Source organism: Palaemon carinicauda, chromosome 4 (assembly GCF_036898095.1).
Source record: "Palaemon carinicauda isolate YSFRI2023 chromosome 4, ASM3689809v2, whole genome shotgun sequence".
Taxonomy (NCBI): domain Eukaryota; kingdom Metazoa; phylum Arthropoda; class Malacostraca; order Decapoda; family Palaemonidae; genus Palaemon; species Palaemon carinicauda.
In genome coordinates, this window is record NC_090728.1 from 82,571,515 (window position 1) to 82,586,872 (window position 15,358).

At 35.2% G+C, this 15,358-nt stretch overlaps 1 protein-coding gene across 1 annotated transcript in view; it reads left to right on the forward strand.

Moving 5' to 3' along the window:
• The window catches only part of LOC137640034 (tRNA (cytidine(32)/guanosine(34)-2'-O)-methyltransferase-like), a 104,657-nt gene that overhangs the window by 18,329 nt on the left and 70,970 nt on the right, over positions 1–15,358 (forward strand). The window contains exon 2 of the mRNA XM_068372402.1: positions 12,282–12,463. Within this exon, the coding sequence (XP_068228503.1) occupies positions 12,337–12,463 (127 nt within the window). The 5' untranslated portion in view covers positions 12,282–12,336. The remainder of the gene's footprint in view (positions 1–12,281; positions 12,464–15,358) is intronic.

Below are 15,358 nucleotides of genomic sequence, written 5' to 3' on the forward strand. Positions count from 1 at the left end.
AATATTTATGAACAAGGTATCCTGCCAAATATACAACTTTAGGCTTAAGGTAATCAGCAGACCTCAAGAGCTCCCGAGTGTCTTGAGGAGTGATCTCGTCAATGAGTTCACTTCGCTCATCTGGATTTATGGAAGAAGTACAATTCTTGTTGCAATCAAGCACACGAGAACTAGATTCTGGCATAATGTCATGCTTTAGAAGTGTCTGCAAATTTGTAACTTTTGCTGCTGCCATAATGTCAACTACATCAATGTAGAAGTTTCCACCACTTCTTTGCCTGGCTTGACCGAAAAACTTTTCCAAGGCTTCATCCGCGAATATAGCAGGAAGAACGTAGTCAAAGTCTTTCTCTGCCAGAAGCAATTTGGCAGCAGCCACATTATTACGTGTAGACACAATGAATGCTTCAGCAGTTTGCTTAGTTAACTTCAGCTTACGACCACTACCTCCTTGCCATGTGCAGGTCGATATAATTTGGCAGGCGTCCTCCAACTTAGTGAAAGATGTACAGTCTGCTGTCCAAGGCTGTCTGGATTTGTCACGTAGATGTCTAGGCCTAGCTGAGAAACGGTCTTTCACATTCATCATCTTGAACCACTCACTCATTGTCTGGGTGAGAATGATGGTGCCTTCGCTGATGCCCAATGAATCCTTGAAGGTCTTTAAGGCAGCGACAGTCTTGTCATTGAACACCTGACATACTAAGGGTACGCTCTGGCGTTGAAGGGGTTTGGGGAAAACAGCGGTGTGCGTCAGCTTGGTTAAGCGAATAGGAGTAGCTCGGTCGATCTCATAAAGCTTCCGGATATCACTCCAGTAAGCTTTGTACTCATTGCCATGTACAAGAAATGAGAGTGTCTGGCCATCAACAGTAATCCAGTTGTTACGAACATTTTTGAAGATGTGCACGTAGTCGTACACTAAGAACATAGATTGCTCTTGAATAGATAGCACTTGACAACTTCCAGGTCCTCCAAGTTTCAAATAAACACTGCGATTGGTATTGCAATTGTCACATATCAAAGAAATCACAGTACTGCCAGCACCAACTACAGCTGAGGCAGTTTCAGTAAGAAGTTCACTCAGCTTATCGGCAGCTAGCTTTTTGCAGGGTAAAACGCGTAAAATATAGCGTGGACCACCAAAATGGCAGGCAACTTCAACAACCATAGCATGTGAAGCAAGCATTTCATGGTCACTACCCGCTGCAACGTTTTGAGCATATCCTAGAACATGTCCTCCAGAAAATCGCAATGTCTCGATCAGCTTTACTTCATCAAACATTAGATTCACCAAACGCTGCTGCGGCTTAAGCTGGTCGAATAACGTTTTGAGGTTGGAGTCTTGCAGACTACTAGAAAGCACCTCTTATCTTTTTTGTTGATGGTAGAATGATTAAGCCAGATCGACGAATCATTTTGTATGCACTGGGTGATATGTTGTGAAGCTGCATTGCGAATATCAGAGTGTCGGTATGAAATTGACGACCATCAGGAGGTTTGAACACAAGCCGCAGCTGTGACAGAATGAAGGTTAAATGAGGAAGCTCGTGTGCCTCAGTCATTTTGCAGAGCTGGCTTATTATGTACTGAAGACTTTCCTGGCTTGTGTACTCATAGGTGTTTACCTGTTCAGTTATGGATCTAATCTGGGACCATTTTGAGAGCAAGCTGTTCTTTTGCAAAGGAAAAAGTCGTTTAGGCACCTCAATGCCATCTTTCTCAACTCTATTCAAGAATAGGAATCCAAAAGGTGAGTTGACTTGTTGTAGATGAAAGAACTGCTTGACAGTTTGTCCAGTAGCGTCAGTTCTTGATAGGTAGAGATCTTTCTGGTCTTTTATGACGTTAAAACCAGGAAAATAGGAGCTAATTTTGGCGCGAAACTGGTCGAAATCTCGGATTTTGTCTGCGGCCTCAGCAGCTGCATGCACCTTTTTAGCTCTTGATTGTGATGTAGAAGATGATGTTGGGCGTGGGGCTGAGGTAACCTGCTTCAAAGCTGATTTTGGTATTCCAGGAAATATTGATGGAGGTTGTTTGGGTCGCTTGCCACCCTTAACTGACACCCATTCACAATTGAAATGTGTCTCACAAATATATATCTCCTTCAAGCGTCTCAAGCTTTCTTTCTCATTCGGCATTGCCAATATCCATCTCTCCCTCTCCTCAGGATCTTTTGGGAAGGATGTGACTTTTACATAAGGTGTCCCATCATAGTTCCCTTTACAACCAAAGCAGCTACAGTGACGTGGCATATTGTGAGATCACCAGCTGGACCGTTTCTATAACAAAAACAGAAACAAAACACATTAGTCAGTGAGATTTGAACAGAAAATGGGATTTGCATAGAAAACGAGATAAAAACAGGAAAAGTTGTGGGAGCAAAATGATCTTAAAATTTGAAAATACATAACATATGTCAATTTTTAAAAAAAAATCAGGCATGAAGTCTCTCAGACTCAAGTTAAAAATCCCGAGGTCCTGACGTTCCAGTCCTTCCTTAAAGGAGTCTATGAATTATATAGAATACACAAATCATTCATCTATATGTTATATATATATATATATATATATATATATATTTATATTATGTATATATATATATATGTTTATATATATGTATATATATACTGTATATATATGTGTGTGTGTGTATATATATATATATATATATATATATATATATATATATATATATATATACTGTATATATATATATATATATATATATATATATATATATATATACTGTATATATATATATATATATATATATATATATATATATATATATATATATATATATTTATATATATATATATGTGTGTGTGTGTGTGTGTGTGTATGTGTGTGTGTGTGGGATAAGTAAAATTTGGAAATAAAATCGCCTGAAATTACATATAAAAATCAGTCTGTAATCAGTTTAGTGAGATCGGAGTTACTCTGTGGAAATGAGTCAATTTCCAATAGATTTAGTAGATTTGAGAACAAAGTCCTCAAAAGGATATTGGGAGTTAAATGGCAGGATAGGTTTAGAAATGAAACTATAAGAGAGATTACTCGAGTGCCATTTGTGAATGAGATCATGATGAGGGGTAGATGGAAATGGTTTGGGAATGCTCTTTGCACTCCCCAAGAGACATCAGTTCACCAAACATTTAGCTGGACTCTACAAGGCACTAGAAGAGTTGGAAGACCCAGACCTACGTAAGCTTTTCGCTCTCAGGAATGGCTCCAGATGTTATCAGCTGTTTTCTTATAAACAGAGTTTGTTTGATAATAAAAACAGTGAATATTCTCGCCGTTTTTTAATTTTCCGAGGACTATGAACCGCGAAGTAGGACATGATGAATGGAGAAGTGTTGAATTAAAAGCTCAATAGAGATGACTGGAGAAATCTAACCGAAGCCCTTTGCGGTAGTAGCCGTAGGAGGAGATGATTATGATACATACATACATACATACATATATATATATATATATATATATATATATATATATATATATATATATATATATATATACTGTATATATATATATATATATATGTAATGTATATATAATATATATATATATATATATATATATATATATATGTATGTATATAATATATATGTAATATATATATATATATATATATATATATATATATACATACATATATATATCATATATATATATCATATATATATATATGTAAATAGTGTATATACACATTTACATATATATATATATATATATATATATATATATATATATATGTACGTATATACACACGCACACACACACACACACACACATATATATATATATATATATAATATATATATATATATATGATATATATGTATGTATATACATATATATACTGTATGTATATATATATATATATATATATATATATATATATATATATATATACATATATATATATATATATATATATATATATATATATATATATATATATATATATATATATATATATGGGAGCCGGATAGAAACCTGAAAGCCACAAGCCTGAAGCCGAAATCCCGAGTCTCCAGATAACCGACATTCCCAAGATCTGGACAGCCACAATCTCTACAATTTATCCAAATAAGCGCCATTACCTTGATCCTATCCATGGTTGATATCCATGTCTCTCAATATTTCTATCCAAAGCTTTGATTAGAGAGACAGATAGAGAGAGAGATATAATTATCACCTTTTTCATTTCCCTTAAGAGAGAGAGGAAGATTATTATTATTATTGTTATATTTTAACGCATATCTACTGGAATCAAAGGAACGGATATATTCATTTTAAAGTTACTGTTCCTAAAATATTTTATTTTTCCTCGTTCCCCTTCCTCACGGGACTATTTTCCATGTTGGAGCCCCTGGGCTTATAGCATTCTGCTTTTCCAACTAGTTTTTTAGCTTAGCAATTGATGATAATTATAATAATAATAATAATAACAATAATAATAATAATAATAATAATAATAATAATTCAATTGGCAAAAAAACAGCTTTAGGCATACCTTGAAATTTAATCATTATTAGCCTACTACTACTACTACTACTACTACTACTACTACTACTACTACTACTACTAATTATAATAATAATAATAATAATAAAAACTAATGACAACACAACAACGACTTTAATCAATATATATATGCAGTATATATATATATATATATATATATATGTATATATATACATATATATATTAAATATATATATATATATATATATATATATATATATATATATATATATATATATATATGTATATATATAAGTGTGTGTGTGTATAATTAAAAATAAGTTCACAACTAAATGTAACATCAGGTGACATTTTGTAAGTAAAAGCGTTTAACTGTTTATGCTAAAAATGCTAAAAAAAAAAAGTAAGACAAATTATGGAATATTTCACGAAGATAATCTAATGCATTTTGATTTCTACATTCACTCATCACCCTTGCGACGAGTGACATAGAATTATTTTTTGTCTTTTTCGTTTAGATTTTTCACCTCGATGAGCCCATTCAATTTGAATGTTGACTTGCAGCTCATCCTTTCGTATCTCTTTGATTATACTATAAATTCCAATATGAGTTCTTCCAATGACGTTTTCCCCCTCCTATGTCAGGCTTCCACTTTATTTTCGGCGCGTGTAATTCCTAATTGCATGTAGTCCTATACTTACCACATAATATTATTATTATGGTTGTGGGGCACGGAGGACACCGCCATCACACAAACTTTCTTACTCGTCCAAGTATGTAATTATTTCCAAACCACATTGCTATATTCTCTGCTTCTTCTGGCAAATGTTTTTAAGACTACGAAAGCTTTAGGAATTCCATTCGATGGCAGAAATGCCAAGGCAAATTAAAGTCATGAACGTAAACTGTAAGTCTTCATCATTGGTGTAACGAATTAATAATCAAGTTGCCTGAATTCTTAGTCCCATATGCATTGACCTTTATATAAAAAAAAGTTTGTTGTTGACGTTAGGGAATTCAATTTTAGAAGCTTGGATTGCACCCAATTCCAAATCTGATATTTTAATTTGTGGGTTCAGTTGAATTTAATTTTGTGCAATGTCAATCAAATATTGAAATGAACGTTTATACATGACTTCACTCTTTCCAGTCATTGAAACATACACAAGTGGAAAAACCCTACAAAATCCTTGCCCCAAAGGTGCATGAATTATGTACTTCTGATAAAATTATGTAGGAATTTTCTTGAAAGTACCATCCATGATGCAGTATGAAACCACTGATAATCTTTTCAAATTTTTGGTTGTAGTGAATAGCAACAGTTGGTCATCATCTACTGTAGAATCTCTTGCCAAAACCAAATCGCCAGTTAATGAAAGTTTTGGTTCTGAAGGGATGTTGATTTCTTCCAATGAACTTGGTTCTGGTGGACGTTCATAGTGCCTAATCCGCTTTATAGTCTTTCTCAGCGTATTTTTTGAAGCCAGATATGATTCAATATCTTGAGGAGCAGAGATAGTACTCGATTGAATAATCTGACACCGTCGATCTATTACTATCTTTGCTAATTGCATTTTCACCTCATGTACAATTTTTGCAACACTAGCAGCAGTAGCACAAGGAAAGTGACTGTGTTCAACAAATTTTGTTAATGAATGCTTTCCATTTACAAGTTTAGTCACTGCCCTGCCTTTGCCGTTATCAGATTTACGAAGTTCACAGCACCAGTAATCAGAATCATTTCTATTTCTATACTTCACCATCAAATATCCAAATACGTTCATTTTATTTCTTCCTTTTTGAGAAAAAAATCGCTTCACAAATTTCTTCCATTTCTTTGGGAGGTCTAGAACTACATTAAATTTCAAAATTATATGAAGGATTCAGACTTCTCAAAAACTAACTTCTCGTTATCAGCCATCTCTTCACTTGCTACAGAATCTGCTGCCACCGTGAAAATAATGATAGTAAAGGTTCATAGGCAGGGCTATATATATATATATATATATATATATATATATATATATATATATATATATATATACATATATATATATATATATATATATACATATATATATATATATATATATGTATATATATATATATGTATATACATAAATATATATATATATATATATATATATATATATATATATACATACATATATATATACACACATATATATATATACATATATATATATATATATATATATATATATGTATATATATATATATATATATATATATATACATATATATATGTATATATATATATATATATATATATATATATATATACATACTGTATATATATATACATAAATATATATATATACATATATATATATATATATATATATATATATATATATTTATAGTAGGACACTACAAAATTTGGGGAACGAGTCAAGAAATCCAGGAATAAGACATTAGCGGCATAAACTAAAACCAGAAAATGTAAGCTTTTCCCATATTTCCCGATGGTCAAAATTTACCATCCAGGGCGAGGTCAGGTACCAAAACGCACGCTGCCATATGAATCAAATTCTTCGTATACGTTTAGTACTATAAAATAGAATAATATCCAGTGGCAGTCGAAAAGTGATCTCTCTCCAAATGTAGTGTGTGACTTCTAAATGTTTTGGACGATTTACACAGAATATGGTTAGTCTTCTTACATTTGGGAGTTTCTTTAAGAAGTCATGGTCCCTTATCTGTTAATCTCATAATAACCTCTTTCCCAAAATCCGACTTATCTGGGATCATCAAGAGACTATGGCTGTGGTCATACACCTGCAACCAAGCTCTGCAAATCTCTGCGATGTTAAAAATCCAAGAAATGACGGAAAGTCTAGCGACTGTTTTGCTGTTTTATATCGGAACGACCTGTTGCGCACGTCCTACTAGATTCCCGCTCGCTTATTCTTGGACTTCAGCGACTGATGGAAGGCGAGTAAAGGCTGATTCACACGACCCGTTTTCTTTCCGACAGGCTGGGTGGTGGCTAACCGCCGTCGAAATGTTGTGCATTCACACGAAGCGTTCCGTATCCGTTTACCTGCGCGCGGTTTTCATTGTTTACTTAGACTCTGTCACGTGAAGACTGAGTAAATTACGATAACTTTGACACTATAAGATGTTGGTTGATAACTGTGTTGATAAGATAAGGTATGCAACTTCATTATACTTTATGCACCATGCCAAGAATATTAAAATCCATCTGTTTTATTTAATGCCTCTACAGTCATTTTCCATATCTTTTCTTTATGTAAATTATTTCTATACATCTTGTTTGCCATGTCTAACATCTCCTTATACCCTTGAATAAGTTCAATTAACCTCTCATACATGGTGTAAACGACAACCTAACTCTAATTTTTATGACTATACTATGAGGAAAAGTCGAGGTTGTAGGTTACGAAACAAACAGGTACGATACAGGTCCTCGTTAACACGAAACAACATCAACCCGTTGGTTGAGACGGATGGCTAACGGCCGTCAAACCGGCCAAGGTTTTTTGGGAAGGAAGCCAAGCAGACTCGGACGGCTGACGTCCGAGGGCCGCCGTCTGCCTGACGGGTCGTGTGAACAGTTGCATTGGAATACACGTAAGAAACCTAGACGCCGCTTAACCACCGGCGAGCCTGTCGGAAAGAAAACGGGTCGTGTGAATCGGCCTTTGAACGGGAGTCACCGCCTACTGCGTTCAGCATGGGATTAACCTTATGAATAATCGTGACTAGTGCGGATTCTTGTGAGATTTATTACAAGGACTTTAGAATACCGCTCAATTATCACTCGATTACCACTAGATTGCCACTCGACTTGGCAGCGAATGCACAATGATTGGCAAGGAGGTATATGAAGGGGGTTTCTGGAAGTGATTACTTAACCTTTTTTATTTTTTCATATTCGTTATTTTCTATTTCAGTCACTGATAATGATTGCACATTTTATTTATTTGTTTTCTTTATTGATTTTATTCTGCGATCATTTAACATCTTTTTATCTATTCACATTCTTTATTTCCATTTAAGTCATTGATAATGATTGCTCATTTAATTATTCACGTTCGTTATTTTTATTTTCATTCATAGTGACCATTCAACATCTTTTTATCTATTCGCGTTCTTCATTTTCTATTTAAATTATTGATAATGGTTGAAGATTTTATTTGTTCACGTTCAGTTTCTTTATTGCTTTCATTCATATTGACCAAAGTGGGATGACATGCGAACTGTGGCAGAGCATATCTCAATTGCTGCTTTCAAGCGAGCAGAAAACGTGACGTGGTCGTCATGCTATGTTGCCAGATCACAAGATCCATATACTCGCTAGATCTTACAACAATTTCGTTGTACATGCCTGCAATTGTTACGAAGGAACCATTGCCAACTCTTAGTGAGGTATGATTTGCCTAGGACTCCGCTGTGAAGTTTCGCAGCTGACGAGAGTTGCAGTGGAAGCTTGCCACAGTTATGAACAGACCAAAAGGTTCGCACTGTGGTTTCGACCGAATTAAGGAGAACATAAGAGGGTTTAATTGTTTTTATCTACGTCTGGACCTAAGAATAATTTTAAGACATGAAATTTACCACAATTTTCTCAAATGCCATCCTTAAACAAGGAAGTTTTGAATGCATCAGAGAATGGATTTCTTTGGCTAATGATGACTATTATTTGGACAAAACTGTAGACATTACAGGTAGTGTTCCCAAATTCTTTTGTGGAGTTAAGTTGTCAAATTATCCTTTGGCCGAATGCTCTCATTTTCTGGCTAAAAGAGTGGTCACAGAGAGTCATGTGTCCTAGAAAAAGATTTGTAAGTTAGAGTGCATGATATTAGAAATGCAGCTACATCACTGAGATTTTGTAGTAATGTCTTTGGAAAGAATTTTAGCTGCAGATCAGAGCTTACTAAATCACTATTTGCTTAACATTATTTTGAAGAATCCCAATTCTCTTTGAACTTACTGACCTTTAGTTACTAATGAAGCTCCTGGGGATGTTTTAATAAAAGTTGATTTTCTTTTAGTTTTGTTAATGGATTAATTTAATTAGTCTTAGAGAGGCAATTTGAATAGCCTTAGTTGAAACGGTTTAATAACGAGGCACTACACAGTGATTAGTATTGTGTTTAAGTGAATATTTACTTTGGACTTTAAATTTCCTACCTCTTTCCTTCATAACCCCCCACCATCAGAGTGTGTGTGAGTCAGCAATATGAACATCAAGGGGGGTTCATAGAAATGAATTCAATTTGGTAATGAAATCTGTTATTTCTAAACTTAACTAATGTATAAATGCATGTCCACCCTCCTCTCCACTGACTAATGATGTCAAGAGAATAGGAAATTAGCTTCAATATTGAGACTGAACTGAGTTGACTTTAGCCTCCAAATGTCACCTTGGCAAGAGGTGTGGCCTCTTGAAGGAAAGAAAACAGAAATTTTTCATCTGTTTGGGAAATGTTGACATCGGGTCAGCTTTAGGGTCAAAGCACTATGAATATCAGGTGATTAAAGAAATAAATTTTAACATTAAAATTAGAGTTTCATCTAATACAATTTGAGAAAAATGGGGAATATATGTTGTCTTGGATGTCACTGATTCTGACGACTTAAAAATAATAATCAGAAGACTGAAAATATGATACTTCATCGTAATAGGATTCTTATTCTTTATTTTTCTGTTCTGGACCACTCTCTCTTACATTAAATACTGCCTTTTATGTTTTTATTTGTTTACCTTTAACTGGAGCCTTTGGGCCTGCTCAAATTAAGGGAGTCATTTCAGCAGAAGTGCTAGCACCTATATTACCATTATTAGAGAAAACTTGAGATGAATTAGTGGCTGAACCTATAACCAAACAATGTACACTGCCATGTGAAACATTATGCAACTCATAAGTAACAGGAACCATTTGATTTGCCATGCCACATTATTTTTAGAAATAATTGGTTGCTTATTAGCACCTACAGCACTTCAGCTAGTGGATGGATATTAGCATCCAGACTACCTGCTGGAACTTCTATCTTGGAAACCAAAGGTCTATATGAGCCGATTGGTTTGTGGGAGAGTGAAGGTTGCACTATAGATGAAATACCAGATTGTGAAGCTTTAAGAGAGGATTTCTACCCTGCCATGCACAGTGCACATCTTGATCCCTCATAAACTGGTGCACTAGAAACTGGTCAAAACTTGAGGAGTTATGCTACTATTCGAAACTGAGCAGGTTATGTTGGTATCCCTGTTAAAACCCAAACTTTCATTGGCCTTCTTAGATTGTATAAAAGAAGCTAAGGAAGTCAAGAGTTTATGGAGCTCGTCACTATAAAATCCTAAAAGCTCATTAATGGCTGAAGATTCGTTAAGGGCTGAGGATTCATTAAGGGCTGAGGATTCGTTAAGGGCTGAGGATTCGTTTAAGGGCTGAGGATTCCTCAAGGGCCATGGGTTCGTTAAAGGCTGAAGGGACGTAGATAACTGGTGTAACTTACCAAATTAATTCCCACTATAATAAACTAACCTAAAATTTTGGATTTTCCTGTGAAGTTAATGATATATTTTTTTTTTCATGTTAAACTATTAACCTATTCTGCTGCTAAATGAACATACTTTTTTTTCATAAGAAGAATATAAAGGCGTTGGCATAAGACATAAGGAGAATGAAGATCATTATAACCTACAAACAATTTGCTTGAACAATTTACATAGTAGCTATTAACACATCCAGGAGAAGACATTCTCAAAACTATTATAAATGGATTTTAAAATCTAGATCTGGTAAATACGTCCATTGAAGTTAGAGCCAACATGAAGATTGAAGAGAAGTGAATGTGGTCTTGCCACACAATAGTTTGTTTCCATTAGTCACCGGATGGACTATTGATGGCCGAGAAGCGTAAGCCTCTTGAAGGGAAGAAAGCAGGAATTACTAAAGATTTTTGGGGTAATGTCGATATAAATCAGCTTTGAGAACAAGGGGAGGTTCAAAGAAATAAAACATTTTCCCATATCTTAGCATTATAAAACTAGATAGATTTAAATAAAGTAGGTAATTTTTGTTTGACTAACTAGTAAGAATACTAGACTTTATCCAAATATAAAGTTAATAAGTATTTAAGGTATCAAATTTCAAACTTGACATTGGATTGGAGGGCTTGGATTACTTAAAAGCTCTGTAATGTAATTTTCACGTATTAGATATTTTAAAACCTTTTTAAACTGCTTTTGTTACATATAAACTTACCTACAATTCTCAGAGTAACTTTTATTATACACTTATTGACACATCCTTGGGTTATGGTCAGAAAAGTGCAGTGAAGATAGTATAATCATTTTTATTGTCGCGAACGAAGTGAGTGACCTTATATGAAGCACCAAAAATGTTTTTAATGTAACCTGCCCCACTCAATAGCCCGGGCATTTCTTTTTGCTGTAGAGTTTGGAGCAGCGTTGTAATTTTCTAGGAAATTTCCCTAATTTAAGGAAATTTTGGCTCTTTTAGGAAAACTTTAAGGATATGATATTTTCAAGGATAGTTTAAGGAAATATTTGAAATTTTGGGAAAATATCATGGAAAATTTGTTATGAGGTTTTTTTATCTTTGATGCAAAATAATTTAAAAAATTTGAATAATTTATCTCATTCGTAAAATGAGATACTTTATTTAAATTTTTGTCTTCATTTTAGAGTTGAATAATAATGATGCTTAAATGTAGTGCCTTTATTTCGTATCTTTAACTGATTTCTGTGATCTTTGTCTTGTAGAGGTGCTTCAGCAGACCCATCTAGTTTGAAAATTGTTGCTGTAGATTTACAAGCAATGGCACCTTTACCAGGGGTGGTACAGATTCAAGGTGATATAACAAAGACCAGCACAGCAGAGGCCATCATTAGCCACTTCCAGGGAGAGACTGCACAGTTAGTGGTTTGCGATGGTGCACCTGATGGTGAGTTTCTTGGAAAAAAAAAATAATATTCTTTTGTTTGATAAAATAAAAATGATAATGAAAACTACTATAAACAAGAAATACATTTTTCTGGTATATTTCCCATATAAATATGCTGTAATGCGGACGATTAATACTGATTGCTATTATAAGGTGAACAGATACCTATCCTTGATATTTGGTGCATTTTTATTGCATTTATAATGTTCTTTAAAGTGAATGGTAATTAACAACTTTCATAGTCTGTTCTTCCACCAGAAGCATAAATAACAAAGCATAAAATGTTAAGCAATCATTCTTTGGTTCTGTTGCTATGTTGATTATACCTTGCATGCATTTCAATTTTAGATTAATGTACAGTATTTCTACGAATCTTACCTTTGCATAGACAATGCTATCAACTGCAATTGCTAGCTTGACAACCAGTGAATAAAACCAATGAAATTTATCCCTCCCACTGCCATTTTCTCCTCCCCCTCGGAGAGATTGCTATACTGTACTGCCACCCACATGGCATGTACCAAAAAGTGTGTGGCAACAAGAAATGTCGGGAAAAAAAGTGTCAACAAAGATTCCAATTTAATTGCTTGTGACCAGCTGTAAATAGGTTTACATTGTATCATAAGTGTAGTGTTTTATTTTTTGTATGTGCCGTGATTTCATGGTTGATTAGGTATTGTTTTGCCTGTCTACGTTATTCAGATAGGTCTACCGTCGGTCATTTATTTAGATATTGTCTTGAATATAAGAGGAATCTGTTACAGTATACTGTATATATGATCACAGTCGATCCATGTTCATTGTGTGTACCTTGTCACAGTTCTGATCGTTTGTTAACCATTCATTTTTCCTTATTCGTGGATCTTGATGACATAGATGAATAAATATCTATGGCTGGGTTAAAGGAAAGAGATGCATACTGCAAACACAGTCAATTGAGTATATCTTGCAATTATGATCACAATGTTTCAATGGCATCATCCAGTGTTTAAAGTGTATGCCATTTGAGATACTAATAAGGGGACAGACAATAATGATAATTTAGATCTTTCTGATGGAGTAGACAATCTCTCTGATCAAACGAGCTCAGGTGTATAGTATTGATTGATAATATTTTGCAATCTTTCACAGATGATAAACATGTTTTTTCTTCTGATAAATGTGCCTGTACAGCAGTGGATTGTGGCAAAGGATTGTGGCTTAGGATAGCAAGCTATAAAGGGATAGTAGGAGACACATACTTGTGTATCCCTTGCAAGCAAATGCTGATGCCTCCCCTCAGTATTAAATGTTAGGAATATCCTTTTCGAAGGAACTCCAACTGAAAAAGGGGGTTTTCTAACCTCTAGGGATAGGGAAGTGTATACTTCACTGTCCCTTTCATACTAAATACTGTGGGGTACGGAAGACTGATTTCTCAGTCAGCTTAACGAAGAAACACTATTCCTTCAATGTAAGAGCGGCTGCAGCATAAGCTCACATGAGGATACCCAAGATATGCTAGAAATAGTTAGTGTATAATCATTATGTAGTTTTCTATTGCAATATACTGGCTACTGTATAATTATATATAGTATGGAAAGGAAAGACATATATTTGTATATATCCCACCCAACTTATTTGCTGTGACCCCCCTTACAAAATTAAAACATAGAGTTTCCTAATCTTGGAGACTGGAGGATAAGGGCTCTGCCCTTTAAGGGTTAGGAGTGTAATCTCCAGTCCTTAAAATTTTAATATTGCAGGGTAATCTGAAGACTGATTTCTAATCAGGATATTAAAGAATTAAATTCTTTCAATATGAGATTGGGTTGCACAAATATTTGGGTAGGATTTTCAAATATATTGGAAAAGCACTACTAGCATAAAATATACAGAAGCTTTCTATTTGCAGTATATCCTATACTGTAGAAATACTAACTACCTGTATAAACATATACTGTAGTACAGCCAGCATGTCGTCGGCATAGCTAGCCAATGCTAGCACATCTAGCCTGCTAGCTAAAAGAAAAAGAGATAGCATGGAGAACAGGCTACCTAATACTGTATGTATATACAGTAAAAGGGATGTAAAAGTCTACTATTACTACCTTCTCCAGAAAGAAGGTTCAAATGGAAGGGGAGAATATAAAATTCAAGCTTCCATCCAGCTACAGTACTGTCGCCGGCAAGGATCTGTCTAAACCTTGCCGGCCAGCACCGCTGGGTGGCACTGCCAGAAGTACTAGTACAGTCGGCGTGCTGCCGGTTGAGCAGGAACCATTCTGTGCCGGCCTGGTAGGCAGCACCCCGGCAGTAGCCAATGTTGCTAGCAATTCAAGAAAGAAATGAAGAACCTTTATAAACAGAATTGACTTCCCACTTACAGCCAATATGGCCAGCCAGCAGCTGCCCTAGTTACCTGCCAGCAGTCACCATGACTGCTGGCCGGCAACCAAAATGGCCGGCAGCTCACAGCTGTCATTACTGCCGGCCGACAGATGTTAAGACTGCCGGCCGGCAGCTGTCAACTGTAAGAGGGGGAGTCTGGTCGATCCCGGCAACCCACTGGCAACAGTAAGATTGCCGGGATCGCCAACATAAAGGGATAGAAGGGAAGGGAAAAGAGGGTCCTGTGAAAGGTACAGCAGGAGCTGGCCTTAGCCTGTCCTGCCCCACCTAACAACTCCGTTCCTGTATTAGAACTATCCCAGGCGGCTAAAGAATTCTATTCCTTAGCCTAGGGTTAGATTAATACAAATAAGAGGTTGGTAGCACCCTCGCCACCACCTCGAAAGGAAAGGAAACGGGGTTGCAGTGCCAGTGTCCCCTAAGCATAAGAAGAATTCTATTCCTCAGCCTAGGGTCCAGTAACACAGGACTAGTCTGCTAGGTCACAGGAAGAAGGGCCATATC